This window comes from Podospora pseudoanserina, chromosome 1 (genome assembly GCF_035222485.1).
Source record: "Podospora pseudoanserina strain CBS 124.78 chromosome 1, whole genome shotgun sequence".
NCBI lineage: Eukaryota > Fungi > Ascomycota > Sordariomycetes > Sordariales > Podosporaceae > Podospora > Podospora pseudoanserina.
Window position 1 is genome coordinate 1,979,029 of NC_085920.1, and position 19,106 is coordinate 1,998,134.

The 19,106-nt window shown below is 51.5% G+C and overlaps 7 protein-coding genes across 7 annotated transcripts; 4 read left to right on the plus strand and 3 right to left on the minus strand.

Moving 5' to 3' along the window:
* Positions 1–4,450: 4,450 nt before the first annotated feature.
* SAM4 (AdoMet-homocysteine methyltransferase) lies at positions 4,451–5,788 on the minus strand. The gene is made up of 2 exons (XM_062941803.1): positions 5,439–5,788; positions 4,451–5,370 (listed from the first exon to the last, which is right to left on the minus strand). The coding sequence occupies exons 1-2, from the start codon at positions 5,681–5,683 to the stop codon at positions 4,527–4,529; spliced, it is 1,089 nt and encodes a 362-aa protein (XP_062804696.1). The 5' UTR covers positions 5,684–5,788; the 3' UTR covers positions 4,451–4,526.
* A 775-nt stretch (positions 5,789–6,563) lies between these two features.
* QC764_0006830 (uncharacterized protein) lies at positions 6,564–6,833 on the plus strand (the record flags this gene model as incomplete). The annotated part of the gene is made up of 1 exon (XM_062939803.1): positions 6,564–6,833. One exon carries the CDS (start codon positions 6,564–6,566, stop codon positions 6,831–6,833), a length of 270 nt encoding a protein of 89 aa, XP_062804697.1.
* A 35-nt stretch (positions 6,834–6,868) lies between these two features.
* Positions 6,869–8,794, minus strand: QC764_105630 (uncharacterized protein). Its single transcript, XM_062941804.1, has 3 exons — positions 8,013–8,794; positions 7,442–7,908; positions 6,869–7,365 (listed from the first exon to the last, which is right to left on the minus strand). The coding sequence occupies exons 1-3, from the start codon at positions 8,404–8,406 to the stop codon at positions 7,141–7,143; spliced, it is 1,086 nt and encodes a 361-aa protein (XP_062804698.1). The 5' UTR covers positions 8,407–8,794; the 3' UTR covers positions 6,869–7,140.
* Positions 8,795–8,796: 2 nt separating this feature from the next.
* QC764_105640 (uncharacterized protein) lies at positions 8,797–12,570 on the plus strand. The gene is made up of 3 exons (XM_062941805.1): positions 8,797–10,152; positions 10,204–10,785; positions 10,859–12,570. The coding sequence occupies exons 1-3, from the start codon at positions 9,151–9,153 to the stop codon at positions 12,317–12,319; spliced, it is 3,045 nt and encodes a 1,014-aa protein (XP_062804699.1). The 5' UTR covers positions 8,797–9,150; the 3' UTR covers positions 12,320–12,570.
* Positions 12,571–13,092: 522 nt separating this feature from the next.
* On the plus strand, positions 13,093–16,721 carry QC764_105650 (uncharacterized protein). The gene is made up of 4 exons (XM_062941806.1): positions 13,093–13,425; positions 13,990–14,226; positions 14,286–14,457; positions 14,509–16,721. Exons 1-4 carry the CDS (start codon positions 13,422–13,424, stop codon positions 16,049–16,051), a joined length of 1,956 nt encoding a protein of 651 aa, XP_062804700.1. The 5' UTR covers positions 13,093–13,421; the 3' UTR covers positions 16,052–16,721.
* Positions 16,151–18,998, minus strand: QC764_105655 (uncharacterized protein). Its single transcript, XM_062941807.1, has 2 exons — positions 16,698–18,998; positions 16,151–16,629 (listed from the first exon to the last, which is right to left on the minus strand). Exons 1-2 carry the CDS (start codon positions 16,739–16,741, stop codon positions 16,374–16,376), a joined length of 300 nt encoding a protein of 99 aa, XP_062804701.1. The 5' UTR covers positions 16,742–18,998; the 3' UTR covers positions 16,151–16,373.
* QC764_105660 (uncharacterized protein) lies at positions 17,238–18,977 on the plus strand. The gene is made up of 2 exons (XM_062941808.1): positions 17,238–18,280; positions 18,339–18,977. The coding sequence occupies exons 1-2, from the start codon at positions 18,043–18,045 to the stop codon at positions 18,758–18,760; spliced, it is 660 nt and encodes a 219-aa protein (XP_062804702.1). The 5' UTR covers positions 17,238–18,042; the 3' UTR covers positions 18,761–18,977.
* Positions 18,999–19,106: the final 108 nt, after the last annotated feature.

Consider the following 19,106-nt stretch of genomic DNA (forward strand, 5'->3'; position numbering starts at 1 on the left):
CACATCATCGCTCAAGAAAGCAGAACACAACACTGGTGCTAATAAAGCTTCTGAATTATTGAGCATCCGTCTAGCCACTCCCACTTGCCACATCGTTATAATGTTCCAATCTGCCACCGTCTCCGTCGCCCATGGTCCACCGTTTCCTCAAGCCCTTCTACTCTTGAACACGGCCTTGCTGTCACCTGTGAAAGTCTCGTGCAGACCAAAGAGTTCCTTGCCACGTACGAGTTGCATAAGCTGGCATTCCCCTGATGTCACACGGACAAGATTCTCGGGCATGGAATTCTGTTCTAAACACACAAGTCCGCGGCATGTTCCGGTATGACGCTCCTGCTTTCCACAATGACCTGAATTTGACTCACGGGGTTGAGATGCTGCATCCGGTTGCTATTGTTATTGCTGTTGCTGCGAGCCGAAAAGGCAGTATAATCTGCAACAGAGGGGCGCCATGTAGTGATGGAGCCATAGGTGGACAGGTCTGGGACTGTTCTCCAGAAGGCGAGAAGAGCACCATTCTCAACTGGAAAAGACTGGGTCGGGTGTCTGAGGCAGCGGGATGTCCAGCCGTGATGGGATGGTGTCCAGATTTCCACTTGGGAAGCATGACATCGCGCGCGAGCGGGAGGAAGTATTGATCATGGTCTATGTCGCGGCAGACGACGCGAGCTCTTGGCTGTGGTTGAAGTGGTGGTCGAAGTGGACGCCTGAATGCCAGCAAGGTTAGCACGCCGCCATTATTGGGGAATGGAGGGGAATCCTACCAACACGCTCGGCATTTTCACAGCTCCGCTTCATTTTGGACTGGTTGTCCGGACCCAATCCAGCCGCTTCAAACACTGTGCTGTCAGCAAAGTCTTCGCTGAAGACTCGAGCTTGGTAGGCAGATCTGGCACACCGGGAAAATCCAAGAACCAAGAAAGGGAGGAGAATGTTGAAAACATACGTACCATTGACCGTGCCGACGATGTCGAACTCACCGCCCGGCCCGACTGCTCATATTGAGCAGTCGTGGCCAGGCGGTGAGTCGATTCTCTCGGGCTCCCCCGTCAGTTGCTTGTTCTCCTGGCCACGCGAGGCGAGCAAGAGCTGTGGTTATGAGTGGGAGAAGAAAGAGAGTGCAAGGACCTGAGAGTGAAGAGAGAGAGAGCAGATAAAAAGGAAATTCTCAGGGAACTCTGGTGGATAGACTACGTCACATGTGGACGAGCTAGAGCCAACCAGACCAGACATGATCCCCACTGCTGCTTCAAACAACTGAAAGCAGTTGCCAATCAGGCACGCCTGTGACCTCTGGCTAGGGACGGGCTAGCTTGCCTACAGTCTGGTAGGACTGTGAGCACCTGCCGTTCAAAGTCAGTGTATCTTTGACACCAGAACTCCGATGATACCCCGTCATCTGGTACGTTCCATGATCGTTTGATTGCGCAATCTCCCACTCCAAGGCAGCTGAGGCGGTCACCCAGAGGGAAGGTAGGCACGGGGCAGTAGCCCCGGCCTGAAACAAAGAGTCACTGTGTTTGTGTCTCTATCTGAGCAAGAGAATGTGTTGGCCATCCAGGTGAGCTGACTTCTTCTCCGCGGGCACTCCTTCCAATCATTGATGTCCCAGGTTTGTCCACCTGATTCTAGTCTCTCACCAATTGTTTCCCCAATCACAATCACCCCCTCCCCCTTCCCGCTCAACAAACAGCTCGAACCAGAACCGTCAGGCAGCAATATGCTCATACGTCCGAAGCCGCTACTGGTGCGGCTGCCACAAGCTTGAGTTCGGGAAGCGGTGGCGGTCCATGGACTGAGTTGTTTGAGAGTAGGTATGAACACTGGCGACTGCCCCGGACGGAAATACCTTGGGTGACGAGGAAGACTCGCATCTGGAAAGATAGTGCAGTGACGAGGAGTGGCTTGGCTAGCCGAAAGCGAGCGGGATGACGCAAGCAAAAAATCAAGAGGAAAGCAGAAGGCCACGCTCGTGGAGGCGGAGATGAGAAGGCAGACAGACAAATCAGAAGAGCAAGATCAAGCTGAGGGGGGGCATGTACTGATACGATGATTAGATGTAATAATAGGAATGATGTTTGCTTGAGGGCCAATGTGCTTTGTTTATTCCGTTTGTTTCCCATGCTATCTTATGTTCCAAAGAGCCAACTGCAATGGCATGAACGCTACATTTGTACGCCGCCGAGAAGATCTACCTGGTAGTCAAGGCACAGCTAGATCACCAGTGTACAGGGCGGGATGTGTCACTTTGATTGTTCAAAATGTGGTGCGAATGAGATTGATTGTGGCAAAGCCCAATGACTGTTTTTAGTAAAATACTTGTACAGGTCACTCCATTTCTCGACCCCGTCTTTCAATCTTCCTCCTCAAATCATCCCCATTCCCCTGCTCAAGCCATCTCTCCCCACCCAACCTTTGCCACTCAAGGCACCCAAACCTCTCCTCCGATGATTGCGTAGCTTCGTTGAGACTACTTCGCACTGAACAAGTGCTTCGGCGACGGTGTCCTGGAACTGACGCTGGAGGTCGGGTAGCCGCCCGGACTAGTCGAAGGATTTGGAACTGTCTTTATCTTGTTGAAGAAGCGGGAAGCCCAGACGGAACTGTTGAACAGCAATGTTAGGAGATGACAAACATTAAGGCGGAAATGCCATGGGCACAGAGAGTAGGGAAGTGACTCAATGAGGCAGCCAACATACCCTTTGAGTTTGATTGTCCGCGAAGGGGGATGATAACGTCGCTGGGTGATTGAGCCGCGCTGGGGCAATACCTGATTGTTACCGGGGGCGGTCTATGAATTGGTGATAGAGATACTGAAGGACTGGACGGGGGGCTAAGAAAAAATCGGTCAGGGATCGAAGTTGGGTAAAAGGTAGAAAAGAATGAGCCAGATCGGCAGAATGTTACTGAAAGTAAAAGGCGAGGCAGCCAGGTCGATAAGTGATTGGAATTCACCGAAAGATGGAGTGATTGTGTTGTTATTCGATGTCATGATGGTTGATGTTGTGCGGAGAAGAGGAAGAATTTCCGCAGAACTTATCTTAGTAAAAGAGTCCCAAGAGGATAGGAGAGACAGGAAAAGAGACACCCGACAGGGCAAGGTCAGAGAAGAAGGACCGGGGACGCAGTCCTGTACCTAGTACGATACGAAAGCTTATTTCCTTCCCTTCCTTCTCTGTTAATCTCGTACTTACCTCAAGCAGGCAGCAAGGTGTGGGGATGGACAAGTTCACACAGCATTGCCAGGCGAAGCGATGGCAGTCGGTCCCAGACACTTGTTGACTCTACCCCAGTACAAGATTGCTGGCATGGTCGAACCCATCGAAGTAAAGGCAAGGCTTTCTTCGGAGGAAGTCGCCTGTGATACTGTTAATCAAATGGAGCATACCTGCCAAAGATAGTCTCCACCCATCACCAGCTTGGATGGCACGTTCCCGTTTGTTCTTTTATTAAATTCATGTGATATATTCAGAGTTGCTCTTTTCCATTTACCTTATCAAACTTGCTTGCAGCTGCCCAACTCATGATGGCAGAGTTGCTGGAATCGAAGTTCCGTTTCAAATCAGCCGGAGTGCAATCCACGTGAATATATCTGGCACAGAGTGGGATTGTCACGAAGAGATGAGGACATGAATGATTGTATACTTTGTTCAGATCCTCCTGCTGAATGAGAATCCATCTGTTTATTTTGATGTGATATCTTGTCATGATGTAATGTTGCTATCTTGCTGCGTCGGACCCGTCAAAATTGATCACCGACACTCACACGAAAACAACTTACCGGAAAAAGAATAATGCCTGCACAGGAAAGAACAGGTTTGGTATGAAATTTTCCCACCCAACTGCCGACCCGTAATGCATTTCGATTTTCCCTCGCCAGTTGACGTGATCTCTCATGGTACAGAGAGCCTCTCTTCACCAGATCACATAGTGACCAAAGGGAAGGAGAGTCGCAAACATTGTCTGCATCCTTTCTGAATATTCAGTTGTGAGAATACCAAGTGACCCAAAGTATTCAACTGAGATAAACCCTAGAATGATTTTTTAATTCAACTTGCCGCCAGCTCAGGTGACAGCTTATGGACTGAAGCAGCACCCCCAAAAGAGTCACAAGGGTTACTGTACTGAACAAGAGAAAGGAAAAGAGAGAGAGTTGTGGGAAGGTCTGGGAGATCATATACTCTTCCCAGGGCGGTCAGTGCACACTCGCAACCTTCCTCTACGCTCTCAAATCTCGCTGGGGCTGCCGATTTCGTCAGACATCCCGTCGCCGGCGCCGGTCCCGGTTGGGTCCGGAACTCTGCGGAAGCATGTCAGTCACTGCTGCCAGCAGGTCACTAGGCAACGACAATTTTGGAAATGCAATGATAAGGTGCTCATGGCTACCTAAATAATGGACTTCATGTTGGTTTTTATGGCTATATTCTCTGAACAGAGGCAGGTATCAACACTTCATGTAGACAAAGAGGTCTAACAGCTAGTGTCCTGGTCCTCTCCATCCTCTTTGTCTTCTTCATCCTCCATGCTCACTCACGGATCGCCCACGTAAGCCTTTGGATGTTTTCAGGCGTAGTTCTACAACAGCCACCGATCAAGAATGAACTCCATCCCCCCGTATCATAAGCCTCCTTGACCACCATAGCAAGCTGACGTTCCCATGATACATCCTCTGCTGTCTTCTTGGAACCCTCCCCCGATATCTCCCACTCCTTTGTCGCAGTATTGTACCGCTCTCCTTCCTTCGTGCCATCAGGATACAATACCAAACCAGGCCATTTTTCCACGACCCCCGTCGCGACCAGCTTTTCCACAGCCTTGGTAAACTGTCGAACTAGACCCTCGAGCTTGGAAACTTGAGTACAGTTGATCCCAACAAACTGTGGCGTCTTACTTCCAAACTCTTTGCTAATCATAGCGGCTACCGCGTCTTCTACACTAGTGCCATCGGGCATTTTGTCGTCATCGCCAGGGAACAGAACACTGATCCAGACAGGAATGTCATGGTAAAACTCGCGCGGGCCTAGCTTCACCCCCCCGCTGATGTCCGCGTTCAAAAAGCGCCTGATTGCTAGTATCTCGTCCAATCGAGGGATGGTCTCGAACGCAATGTAGGACACATCGAGCAGCAGTTTGGGGACTTGAACATAGAGGTTGTACCGCTCGCTGTGCCAATGAAAGAGTTTATCGACGATGTCTTGGGAAGGCTCGATGTCGTAGTGGCCGGTGTACTCAGTTGAAGGTATCATCGTAGCCCCATACGGTCCAAGGCTGAGAGCGACTCGGCCACCAACCTTGCTGGCGGCCCTCCTGGCGATGGAGACAGCATCTTTGAGGAAGTGGCCTATGTTGGGGAGGGGCACACCGTTCGGCCTACATGTAGTGGATTAGTTGGCTAGAGTGTTCACTTTAGAACGGATTAGGAAGAGCGACAAACTGACCAGTTCTCTGTCTTTGTATTCCTGAACCCATCGATCGACACCTGGTATGTCGCGGTTGTGATGACATCTGCACCAGCTTTGGCAAACGACATCTGGCAGTCCGCCAGGGTTTGCAAGTCTGTCAAGAGAAGGTGGGAGGACCAGAGGGGCGTCGACTCGGAGAACTTGACGCCATGGATAGTTTCGAGGGTGGTTCCAAGACCACCGTCAAGGAATTTGATGGTTCTAGGATTACGGCCCTCCATTGTTGGCGTCTGGAAACGAATCGAAATTATTCGATTCGATGATTCCCGTGAGCGCACGAGTATTTGGAATTGTTCTCCGGAGTCAGAAGGCAGACGAGATCAAGCTCAATTCGGGCTACACCATCCAATGAGCGCAGCATTCGCTCAAGCTTGCAGGATTGGTCATACCGTACAGCTCAGCGTACAGTGTGGACTTTAGAATGCACAGTGCCCTTCAGGGGTCTGATTCTGCTCTTCTAGACTTGCAACGGAACCCGGAATAACACACAGGGCAACAAACTATGCTAACAGAGAGGATAAATCTTGATGAAGATGCCGCTCCTATTCACATAGCCCGTCATATACCGAAGCTTCTCACTATTGGAATGCATCAATCTTTAGTGCCCATGCTCAGCAGTATCCTTTCATCGATGAAACATGGCTCCCGCGGTCGGAGAATGTGGATGGGAGGAGCACCTACTTGCTCCTACCATCTAAGAGCCCACAGCATCAGATGACGGCCTGACCTTTTGTCTGCCTAAAGTGCAGGTGGTCCCAAGTGAAACAATGTTGGACAAGTGACAGAAAGCGGGGAAACCTTTCCCAAAAAACCATTCCCGATCTACCCAAACTCTTTCATCACAAACTACAAACCTCAAACCCAACTCCAAGAAGCTAGAGTCTTCGGACCAAGAGTGGCAATCTCAGATTTGATCGAGGTATGTATTTTTTCCTTTGCAAACGCACAAAGCCTTTACCTTTGTCCGTAGCCTAACATCTCGTCAAAACAGATGTCCAGTTGCCTGGTACACTCTTTCGACGTTTCTCTCCCCACCATGTCTACAAGATTCTTCCCGTTGTCTTCCCTTCATCTATCTCCGCCTCTGTCATTCTTCCCTTGATGGAGATGCCACTGGTGGTTCACCGCCACACAACATTGACGACCCCGATGCCCTGGCAGGATTTCGAGCCCATTGGTTTCCACCCCGACGGTCTTCCACGGGGCGTGACAAGCAGTCTGGGAAGCCATTCGCCAACGGGGACATATCCGGAGGTTCTTTCGCTTGGTGGCAGCAGCGATAATGGCTGGACCATCAGACATCTTCACACCTTCCATCACCTCCCGTGCCACCAAGCCATCGGCTGCTTCCTCGAAACCCGCCAACGATAGCTCCGATGACGAGGTTGACAACAGGGAGTTCGCGATCAAGAAGATTGGCTTAGCATTGAAAAACAGAAGTAGATTTTAAATTGACGTGTTCGACCAAACAATCAAGGCGACTGGTCTGGAATAGGAAAGCAGAAATGAGATTTCACTTCCCTTCCCACGAACATTGTCTCATGTGGTTTGGTGCAACTTCACAAATGTCGTGTCAATTTTCTACCATCAATATTCAGAGTTTCAACGCCGCTTACCCTGTGTCATCTAGGAAGGAGTTCAAAAGACTTCAACACGTGGTGAAGTTCAATGTTGACATCTAAGAATGCCCACCCTTGCCCATCATCTCCAAACTCTTGTGATAGTCACTAGTCCCATTGTTAGGATCCTGGTCCTTTGCCTTGCACTTGCTGTAGGTCTTGCCATTCCCATGAGCACCATCAATCCTCATAAAAGACTGTCCCTTCGCCTGCAACATCGCCTTTGCCGCGTCGTCATACCAGCCGTTTATAAAGTCGCCATGGAAGCAATACCCAACACCAATCTGTCCACGAAGTTGTCAGTGTAATGTCTCTTGCATTTCAAACAAAAAATCAAACGCAACAAAACAAGTAACAAACCTCCCCACAAGCCAACTTGATAGGCGGCACTCCCTTCCACCCCTGAGGAATAGCCCCGCGGGTATTATACCTGATCGAAAACCGCAAGCTAGGCATTCTCTTCATCCCAACCGGGCACTTGTTCCCTTGGGCGGCGGCGTACGTGTACTCGGAGATCTTGTCGGGGTTGACGCAGTCCGGGAACCGGAGGATGGCCTGTAGATGGGCCGAGCAAGTCGACAGCGGGAGGGCCGCACGGTCACGCCGGTTGCGATCTTCGGGGCCGTTGCCGTCGCACCACCAGGTGATCATGTTGAGGTTTTCCTGGACGTCGGTTTGGGATTTGGCAGAGGCGTTGCCTGCTACCATTACGAGGTCGCGGGGGAAGGGGATCTCGGCGCGGTCGATGTTTTCGTAGTAGGTTTTGAAGGTGGCGGGGTAGATTTCCGTGTGGGTGTTTCCGTTGACGTAGTAGAGGGTTGGTGCCCCTGGGTGGGTTGGTTCTTAGTGTTTTTTCAAAGGAGGGGTTTTCAAACCGTCTTTGCGGTGTTTTTTTCTGGTCTTTGTTGGATGGGGGGAGCAGATTGCATACAGTAGACAGAAAGATCGTTTGGGTTCTCTCCGGAGGGACATCCTTTTTGTAGTTCTGCTGTTGTAGGGAGGTCTTTGGTCAGGGCGTCTGAACCGTAGAAGGAGTGCATATGGGAGACGTATTGGCCGGGGTAGACAATCGGATCGATGTTCTTGCGCATGAAGGGCTTGTGCTCAACCACGGTCAGGCCTGATGCAAGGCCAGCCAGGAATAAAGCTTCAAGGGACCACATTGTATCAGCTTGTTGGGAGTCTCCGTATGACGGTGTTTGATATCGAAGTTGTTGGAAGGGAACTCCGGCTTGCTTCTTGACGAGGATCTCAGAGCAGGCGAGTGCTGGACGTATTTGTATGCTTCTTCCCTCATCTCCCCTGATATATCGGCACTTGGACATTGCATGGCGAGTTTATAGTGGTAGGGTTCATGGCTGGGCGCGGCTAATCTGATGTTAATACCAGGACAATGTCTGATTGCATGGCTCATCTGGGGAACCGCTGTCACAAGGTTGACATGGATCAAGACTTACCTCCATTGGCGGAAGAGTTCCTAGTTGACATCCGTACCCAAAATGCTTGATTTGACCGCGGCGGTCGTTGCTGGCAATCTTGATCTGAAGGTTATGGCAGGAAGAGCCATCGGGGGTATCACTATGTCGGGAATAGTAGGTATGTGTGGGGGTTGCATTCTGCCGATATCTTTGCTTTCTATGGTTTTTTTTTTTTTTTTTTTGCAAAGTAGAGACAGGAACAGAACTCGTAATATCAGGGAAATCGAAGTCCTCCGTGGGGCTTGGAAATAATTATGCCATACCTATGGTGCTCTTCAGCAGTCATGGTGCCTGAAAATGAACAAGGGCGCCCCGGCAAGGCGAGAACACACTGAACCCACCTCTCCGCACACAGATACCCGGGAGTGGGGGGAAATTGTCCGAGAGCGGCTTTCCGGTCTTGGCCTGCCGCCGTGAACCTTCCTTCTAACCACGGTCCGGGCTTATCTGATGATCTGATAATCCGGTTTCAGTCCTTCAGCATACAACGTATCACTGCTAGCATCTTTATCGTTGTCTTTTTGCTTGACAAAGCGCATTATACCACTTGATCGCCCTGAAAGCAAACCCCAGGCCCAAAAACCGCGCACCATGGCAGATATCTCTCTCCAGAAGACTCTCCGGATAGGTGTTGATGTTGGAGGCACCAATACTGACGGCGTGATCCTCGATCCCTCGCGAGCCAACGACCCCCAGACTAGAGGCATCCTGGCATGGCATAAAGCAGCCACCACGCCCGATCCAAGCGATGGAATCAGCAAAGCTGTCACCAACCTGTTTACCTCGGCCAACATCTCTCCGGAGCAAGTGGCAACTGTCACCATCGGCACAACACACTTCGTCAATGCCATCGTCGAGAGAGACGAGGCCCGTCTCAGCAAGGTGGCTGTCATTCGACTGTCAGGCCCCTTCTCAAAGCATGCCCCCCCTTGTGTAGACTGGCCCGACGATCTGAGAGAGATTATTCTGGGTTACTATGCCCTTGTAAAGGGAGGACTGGAGGTGGATGGCGAACTGATCAGTGATATCAACGAGAACGAGATTCTGGAACATTGCGAAGAAATCAAGAAAAGGGGCATCACCAGCGTTGTCGTCAACGGTGTTTTCAGTCCCATCGACACCGTGGAAAGACAAGAAGAGAGAGCTGCCGACATCATCCGAAGGCGAATACCTGGTTGCGATGTTGTCTGCTCGAAGGAGGTGGCCAATCTTGGTTTCCTTGAGAGAGAAAATGCTGCTTTGCTCAACGCTTCGATCCTCCGCTTTGCAAGGAAAACGATCAAGTCGTTCCAGAAACCAGTCAGACAACTAGGCATCAAGTGTCCTGTCTTCATTACCCAGAACGACGGGACGGTTTTGTCAGGCGAGGTGGCTTCCCGGTTTCCCATCAAGACTTTTAGCAGCGGGCCTACGAACAGCATGCGAGGGGCGGCCTTCCTTGTTCAAGGAGAGGACAAAGCAAACGCCGATGGACAAGGAGAAGGGATGATGGTGGTGGACATCGGTGGCACTACGACGGATGTTGGACTGCTGTTGCCGAACGGCTTCCCAAGACAACAGGCGGCCTATAGTGATTTTTCTGGTGTTAGGATGGTCAGTGTCCTTTCCACTTCCCAAGATGCACAGTGCTGACAATAATGACAGAACTTCTCCTGTCCCGACGTCAAAAGCATCGGTCTCGGTGGCGGCTCCATCGTTAGAAAAGGCGACACCTTCTCGATCGGCCCGCACAGTGTCGGCTACAAGTTAACCAGCGAGTCTATCGTCTTTGGAGGAAAGACTCTCACAGCAACCGACTGTGCAGTTGCGGCCAATCCTGCTCTTGGCATCGGAACCCCTGAGCTGGTTCAGGGGGCACTTACACAGGACGAAGCCTCCGTCTACGAGACCCTTGTAAAGAAGAAGCTCGAAAAGATCATCGACACAATGAAGACCTCCCCTGCGGATACTGCTGTGGTTCTCGTTGGAGGGGGTGCCATCATTGCCCCGAATCAGCTCCGTGGTGCCAGCAAGGTGCTCAAGCCGGAATGGTCCCAAGTTGCCAATGCTATTGGCGCAGCCATTGCCCGTATTAGTGCCGTTGTAGACACCATCAGGTCCACCGAAACCCAGACAGTCAAGCAATTGTTGGCAGAGATATCAGACGAGGCAAAGGCAAAGGTCATTGCCGCTGGCGCAACGGCTGAGTCGGTCAAGATTGTCGAGGTGGAGGAACTACCACTACAAGTAAGTTTTATGATTAGATACCAACCTAGACATTGCACAGGTCTACTTGAAAGGGAGCTAATAGCAGTGCCAGTATGTAGCAAACAAGACCCGCTTCGTCGTCCGAGCTGCCGGCGATTTCGACCTGTCGCACACTGACACAATCGCCGAGCTATCGTCAGAGCAAGCATCTGAACAACAGGAGACCGAGTCAGAGCAACCATTCCAACAAGCCGCAACTGGTAGACAAAACAAGAAGCAAGTGGGTAAAGAGGCGCACCAAGTGGACATCTCAACCTACAAGCCAGACGTCCGCAACCGCGTCTGGCATGTTAACGAGACCGACTTGAGCTGGATCTCTACCGGCTGTTACATCCTCGGTACCGGTGGTGGTGGATCTCCTTATCCACATATGATCCTACTTCGACAGCTGCTCCGAGCCGGGGCAACAGTGCGTGTTGTCAGCCCTGAGGATGTAGAAGATGACGCAGCTGTTGGTTGTGGAGGTGGCGCAGGAAGTCCAACTGTCAGTATCGAAAAGCTCCAAGGGGACGAGATGATGGAAGCTCAGAACGAGCTGTACAAGATCTGTGACAACCAGGCCACACACATGATTGCTCTTGAAATAGGGGGAGGGAATGGCCTTCAGGGCTTGACGCTGGGAGCAAGCAGCAATATGGATCTTCCTTGCGTGGACGGTGACTGGATGGGACGGGCCTACCCTACCAAGTGGCAGACTACGCCGGTTGTGTTTAACGAACGACAGCCTATCTGGTCTCCAATCTGTATTGCTGATGGCAACGGCAATGTCGTCGTTATGCCCAAGGCCTCTTCGGATCGTCAAGTGGAGAGGATTATGAGAGCTGCTCTCAGTAATATGGGCTCTCAAGTCGCTGCAGCGGAGCCCCCTGTCACTGGTGCCGAGATGAAGAGATGGGTGGTGGAGAACACGATCTCGCAGGCATGGAGGATTGGAAGGGCTGTTGCAAGGGCCAGACAAGAAAATCGGCTTGAGACTATGGCAGAGAGCATCATTGACGAGTGCGGGGGTTCTGCGAGCGGCAAGGTCTTGTTCAAGGGCAAGATTGTTGGTGTGCAACGCACCCTGAGAATGGGTCATGTCTATGGAGAGTGCATCATTGAGGGAACTGATGTGTCTGGGTCGGACTATCACACGACTGGGAAAGGAAGAGAGCAGCAATTCACTGGCCGTATCAAAATTCCATTCAAGAACGAAAACATTGCCGCTGTCAAGATTCTCGATGGTCAAGAGGAGGGTGTTCTAGAGAAACAGGAAGATGTCCTGGCTATTGTCCCAGACTTGATTTGTGTTATTGATGCACAGAATGGGGAGGCTATCGGCACGCCCGAGTACAGATATGGACTGCTGGTCATGGTGATTGCCCTCGCGGCATCGGACAAGTGGACGAATTCAGAGAGAGGCATAGAGCTTGGAGGTCCCAAGGCTTTTGGATTTGGGCATCTTGAATACAAACCAGTGGGCACGTTCGTCAAGCCTGTCAGTGTTATTGACGAGTTTAACGTATCCGGTTGAGATGTCAAGTGCTGGATATAAGAAAACTCTCTGTCAATCAAGGCCATCAGGATGTTGGGCAATGGGATATTTTGTTGAGTTAAAGATATCATAAAACAGTAAGCTGTAGCACGGTTGAGAGCACATGCTCTGCCGATTTATTGCTTTGGTTACTCGATCGTGAAGGTTTCATTTCGACCCGCTACTATTGACGATTTTGGAAGGGCTTTCCGATAGCTCACGCATGAAGATATCGCCACATCTTCCATAAACATCTTCTGATTCTGCATTGAGTGATCCAGTGGGTGTTATTTTTGCTCGGCTTTGATGTTATCTCTTCGAGTCACACCCAGACAGTACTCTGAACGTAAACAAGGTGAATGACCCTCAACGCCAGGGAGCACCAAGTCAGTAAGCGTTGCATACCATGATGGAATTCGTAGAAATTCTTCGATTCAACTAGCAGATCTCGATTCGAAGATGCGGGTGTCTTCTAAATAGCATCCGGTTGTGGGCCATGTGCTTAGCCCTCCGTGTGATGGGTGTCGTGTCATGACGCCCAAGGTTGCAGCAAGGTGACTGTCAACAGAAGGTTCCCTCTTTGTGCATCTTGAGAGTCCTCGATCTAGCTGTCCCTCGCAAGCTGTCAGAGCCATACTTGGCATCGTTTGCTTCTCTGACCGCCTATCAACCCCGTGGGTTTCGCTGGTGGGAGCAGTGGAGGGTGACGCAAATTCAATTGTCCACACAGCATCGACCCAGCAAAACGCAGTGAACCGTGTGATCGTGCTTGCATGTAGACACAAACAAATGCACCTTGGCCTGCAGCTGCACGGCCTAATCTATCTTACCTGCTCTCGGAAGGATTCAGGAAAGTTTGTTGCTCTAGTGACTTTCTCAGGCCAGGAACCAGCTGTTTCTCAACCATTCTCTTCCCCTTTCCACTTTCTGGAAGCAGTAACAATTTCATCCATCTGAGAAGAAGAAAAGGCTCGCCTTCCCTCACAAAGCTCGCGTTCACGCTCGCTACTACTACCATCGTCCGTTCGAGCTTCCGCCCCCTGTTACCCTTGCACTACTCGTGCTCGGCCCTGAACCGGTAGCCGAAGTGCCCGACTTACCGATGCGTGAGTGTCTTCCGTGTTCTTAGCTTCTCTTTTTCTGAATTCTCTGCAAACCATCGTTTTCATTCTTCTTCCAGTTTACCCTTTTTACCTTTCTACAGAGTCTGTCGTTGTGTTGTTGACGTAGATGTTCTGCCGTTGGGCAATGGGAACGTTGGCTTTATCTTTGACCCCTTCATCCTGATTTTTTTGGTTTAGCATTCGTTCTTCCCTCTTGTTTGATATTATTCTCCTATCATTACCTTTGCATCCCTATCATCAAGGACCAGCTGCTCACTTCGGTGGGCAACAACGCAAAGAAGCCCGTTCTCCGCCGAGGAAATGTTGTGCGAACGTAACAAGTTCCATTGCAGGATTGCTTGGAACAGTCCCAGTTACAAACCCGCTCCTTTCCAATCCCCTGGTCACAGTCTTCTGATGAAAACGGTCGGTCCGGATCCGTTGCCAAGGCGGAGGGACAACCGTCAGTCCGGCCAAGAAGAGTTCGAGGAGCTCTCTCGGCGAATAAACACAGCACAGACACACAAACCACACAACCACACACAGATGTTGACAAGATTCTTTCAGATCGCATCCGAACTTGGGCAAGGGCAAAGGCCCATGGCCCTTCTCCTCTTACCGGGACACCCCCGAGGACCCATGCTGCCGAAGCTGGGAACGAACGACGAGAAGGACGCCGAGATCGCCCAGCAGAAGACACCTCAAGGAATGCCTTCACAGGCTTCTGGCTAACCATACGAGCTATCCTGTTCTCGAGCATCGTCAATGTACTACTCATCTTTGTCCCAGTTGGGTTTGCTGTCCGTATGTCGTCGCTGCCGCTGTTGGTTCCTTTAAAGTTGGTGATTCTGACACAGCAATAGGTTTTGCGCATTTGCCTGCAGGCGTGGTTTTCGGTGTCAACGCTATTGCAATTATTCCACTCGCCAGTTTGCTCAGCCATGCGACGGAGAGTGTAGCCAGCCGAATGGGCGATACCGTGGGGGCTTTGATGAATGTCACCTTTGGCAATGCTGTCGAGCTGATCATCTTCATGTTCGTCTTGGCCGTGTCTCACCTTGTCTTCGTGTGCTAACATCCCCGCAGTATCGCCCTCTGCAAGGATCAGATTCGAATCGTTCAAGCATCGCTTGTGGGCTCGATATTGGCTAACGTCCTGCTGATCCTCGGCATGTGCTTCCTCCTCGGCGGTCTGCGGTTCCGGGAGCAAATCTACAACTCGACCGTCACGCAAACCAGTGCCTCTCTCTTGGCCTTGAGTGTGATGAGTCTGCTCATACCGACAGTTTTCCATGCCTCTTTCAGCAAGATCCTCACGGCAGACGACAAGGTCCTCAAGATCAGCAGGGGCACATCGGTGATCTTGCTGCTTGTTTATCTTCTCTACCTGGTGTTTCAGCTGAAGTCACATTCGTACCTGTATGAGTCGACACCGCAGCATATCATTGAGATGGAGACCAGGCCTGGACCGGCAGCGCACTATTTTCACTCGTCGAGCTCGCTGGATGAAATGGACAGCGACCACAATACTTCGAGCGACGAAAATAGGGAAGACGAGGGGACCGGGCGTGGAAGACAACTAGAGGCACTTCAACTTCATGGCACGGGATCGGCAGAAGACACCCACCCTGACGCTGTTACTGACGGGCACGAGTCGGGTCAAGGAGCTCCTACCCACTCCCACAAGAAGTCAAAGAAGTCGAAACATCACCACAAGCGACACCATTCCAAAAGACATTGTGACTCTGGCGAGCAGACACAGCCATCGATCCGCCGAGTGGCCTTTGAAGAGGGCCCCTCGCTGGAAGCACAACCTGTCCCAACCTCGCCACGACCTTTGTCGTTGAGCTTTCGCCAATTACCTCTCTTCACACCCCGTCAATCAGGACTGAGCATCAACAACCCTTCCAATCTCCCACCTGCTTGCCCACGCCGTGCCCGTTCGCTCCCTCTGAACCGTGGCCCTCCCACTTCTTCCTCTATATTTGATCCCAGCTTCAGGTTTTCCACTGCCAATGCTGATCCCCCACCGTCAACTACCTCTGCCCCTACGACTTCTCCTGACGATGGTCGGTCCACCACCTCCTCCAAACCTCCAATCTGGCCTCCCATCCTTGTCCTGCTCATTTCAACGGCGTTGATATCCCTCCAAGCAGAGTTCATGGTTTCAGCCATCACACCACTTTTGGCATCTGATACGGGCTTGTCAGAGGCGTTTATCGGGCTGATCCTTCTCCCAATTGTCGGCAACGCAGCAGAGCACTTGACAGCTGTCACAGTCGCTCTCAAGAACAAGATGGATCTTGCTATTGGTGTTGCCGTTGGTTCGTCAATACAGATTGCATTGTTTGTCACACCTCTCGTGGTAATACTAGGGTGGGCCATGGGCAAAGATATGAGTCTCTTCTTTACCTTGTTCGAAACGGTGTGCGTGGTTGTCTCGGCGTTCATTGTCAGCTTCCTCGTGCTGGATGGAAGAAGTAATTATCTCGAGGGAGCTCTCTTGGTTGCGGGCTATGTCATGATTGCGGTAGCGGCGTTTTTCTATCCGGATGTTGCTGCGGCAAATTTGCTGGGGGGTGGGCAGGATGAATTGTTGAATGGGGGGCCGGTGAGAGGGACTGGGTGATACCTAGGGCAAAACTGGAGCAGGGACGGTGTCGAGCAGAGACGGCGGTGGGCGTCGAGTAGGAGCAGTCATACGGGAAGGAGCGGTGTCAGGGTTGGTGTTTTACTATTTGCATTGAAGGCGTTTCTTGACAGCCAAGGTCAGGAGTTTGAAGGTTATTGCATTCTTTTCTTTTTGTGTTTCCTGGCCGTCTAGCATGTAAGGAATAGAAGAGGTACCGATCATTCACTTTCTCCAACCATTCTTGTCGTCATGATTTTCGTTTTGGGTATCATCATTCGTCGTAACATCAGCTCGTCGTCTCTTCCATTGTTTTCCCAGCTCAGTCATACTCCCGAATCGGACAGCAAGTCTCATTCAAGCAATCACAGCACACCCAGCAGCAACAACAACTAGCACAAAACCACGCCCAGCAACCAATCGGCTCTGGCTGTCTCCGCCTCCGCTTCTCCTGCACAACAACCACTCTTGTCGGAGAGGGCGACAGCGACCGCTCTGGTCCTTCAACGTCAATGACGTGCGCGGTTCTGCTTGTTCGGGTGGTGGACTGGTAGTATGCTCTTGGAGGGGGCCTTGTGCTGGTTGGTTGGTAATTATCAGCTTTGTCGAAGAGAGTGTCAGCAGAGAGGATGAAGAAGATGCGTACTATTGCGGACGTGGCTCTGTTTCGTAGTAGTATCCGCCGCCCATTCTGTCCAATTCCTCGGTTCAATTGCTCCTGGTTCGAGGCCGTTTTGAAGGCCGTTTGGCGATAAGAACACTCAATTGATCGCCCTTGACTGACTGCTTGGTATCCTGACAGGGAACACGAAAAAGGTGGGGTGGGGTTGTTGGTCGATGTGTCAGTTCCAAAGACCACACTCTTGACCTCGTTACCGAAGGGGGGAAGTGAATAATTGATCGGGGAAAAAACGAGATCCTTTCTAACACGAAGACCCGTGGTCAGGACGACGGACGGGCTGGCCGTGGGGTTTTATAAACTTGTTTCGATCGAGACAAGGAAGACCGGAGAGAGAGGGGACGACACCATGGCTAAGGCTGACGGGCAAGACGCTGGCTTGCGGCGTGGGAGCGTGTTCTTTTTTGGTATACATACATACAAATGGGTAAAGCGGGAAGGAATTTGCGGCGCAGCAACACCAGGGAGGGGAACTGATTGGCGTGGTGGAAAGTGGGGGAGGATGCTGGCCAACTGAATTGAGGCCTGCTTGGTTGAGGCCGGCGAAACCAGTAGCTTTTGACTGTCAGCGCCGGCTGCTTGGTGATGGGGAGAGGAATGCTCTAAAGGGGCGCAGGGGAAGATGGAGCGAGTAGAAGGACGAGAGTCATTGTCTTTGCATGATAGTGTATGTCATAGTGTATGCGGGCGAGCAGATAACAACAATGGGCTGAGTTCCAAAAGGGGAGATATTTCTCGTGTTTCTCAGAGTCGCAACAGCTCTGGATCACTTGGTACTCGATTTGTCCCACACGAGATGGGGACCCGCTGTGTGCTGCCTTCTAGAAGGCAAACAACCAGCAGTGGTAGGGGAACCATGGGCAGATCGAGTTGATCTCTGGCCTGGTCATGGGAAGAGCTACAGCTTTGCACGGCCAGCAGATAGAAAATCCATCACTCGGGAGAGTAATGTGCCAAGCCCGGTCCGAACAGGGCGAGACGGGGCCGGACCCGGGCCTGTGAAGCTCATCCGAAACAAGAGAGCGATCAACAGACCTGACCAGGTCAAGCACCATGGGAAAATCGTCTCAAGTATTCGCAACATGTTTTTCCAGGTCGCCGGTGTCGCCCTCGCACTCGACGGCTCCAGTTCCTTTTCTACCAGCTCTCCCAGAGCCTCAAGGAATCGAAATCCTTTCCTCCGACATCATCAAACAGTTCATGCCAGCAGACAACGCACCTGACTCTCCTCAACTTCCTCCTTAGTCTCCCTCCGCCGTCTTCCAGTTGGAAGAAAACCAGAGGTCAATCATCACCTAACCATCTCGCGACAATGGGTGTCCCCGTCGTTTTGGCAACGGTTGCTGCGTGCGGTAGTATCGTGACGTCGATCAAGTCGAGCTGGGAGCTCCGGCGCATGGTCAAGAGAAAGAAGGAGCAGCATGAAGCTGATGATGAGGCGCCCTATGTCTTTCGCAAGTTGCGCCAGGCGTACTATGATGGGCTTATGACGGTGCCCGAGTACGAGCAATGGTACGAGAAGTTCCTCGTGGCCAAGGTCGAAAAGGACTGTAAGTTTGTCCTCCATTCAAGTCTTCACTGAGAGTAAAAGGTATTAACCATTCGCAGTGGCCGGCCTTCGCCGTATCCGGGCGCATCTCCGCATCATTGAGAACGGAGCGCCCATCACAGGCAATCGTCGATCGCGGTCGGTCGAACCAAGCAGGCGTCGGCAGTCTGTGACATTTGCGCCGACTCCTCAGCATCCGGCCTATGTCGACTATCGACAGCCCAACCGTGGAAACATTGAGTACTATGCGGACCCACGCGCCAGGGTTGGTGCGCACCCTGATGAGTTTGTTCGACTGGAGCGACAGTCGACGTACAGTCGTGCTTCGTCGTCGGACGCACAATCGCGTGTCAGTCGGAGCTCATCGGCGCGGCATGAGTCTAGGGGTCGCTCGAGGAGGAGGTATGATAGCAGTGATTCGGATAGTGACGACTACTACTATGAGAAGAGGAGCTATCGCGGTAGGAGCTCAAATCGGTAGTCGCGCATTTTGTCTTTTGCGACTGATGTCAAGAGGGGCGGTTCTTTTCAGGCGTTTGTGAGTAGTGGCAGGACTGGGTTGGACTTATGATGAATTTTCCTTTGTACTAGCATAGCGTAATGAACAAGAGTAGTGTATTTCCATTTGTCGCGTAACTCCTTGGTTGTGAGGAAGGAGCGAACTGTATGGACGCAGAGTTGTAGTTGGAATCGTCGAGGGCAAGCAGCCAGTGGAGAGCTGGAGCAATTGGATTTCTAGCTGTAAGGCTGGAGCTCGAAGCTCCAGCCTTTGGGCAGGGGTCATCCGCGTCAGCCCCACATGGCGCATCCTTATGAAGGTGGGGCAT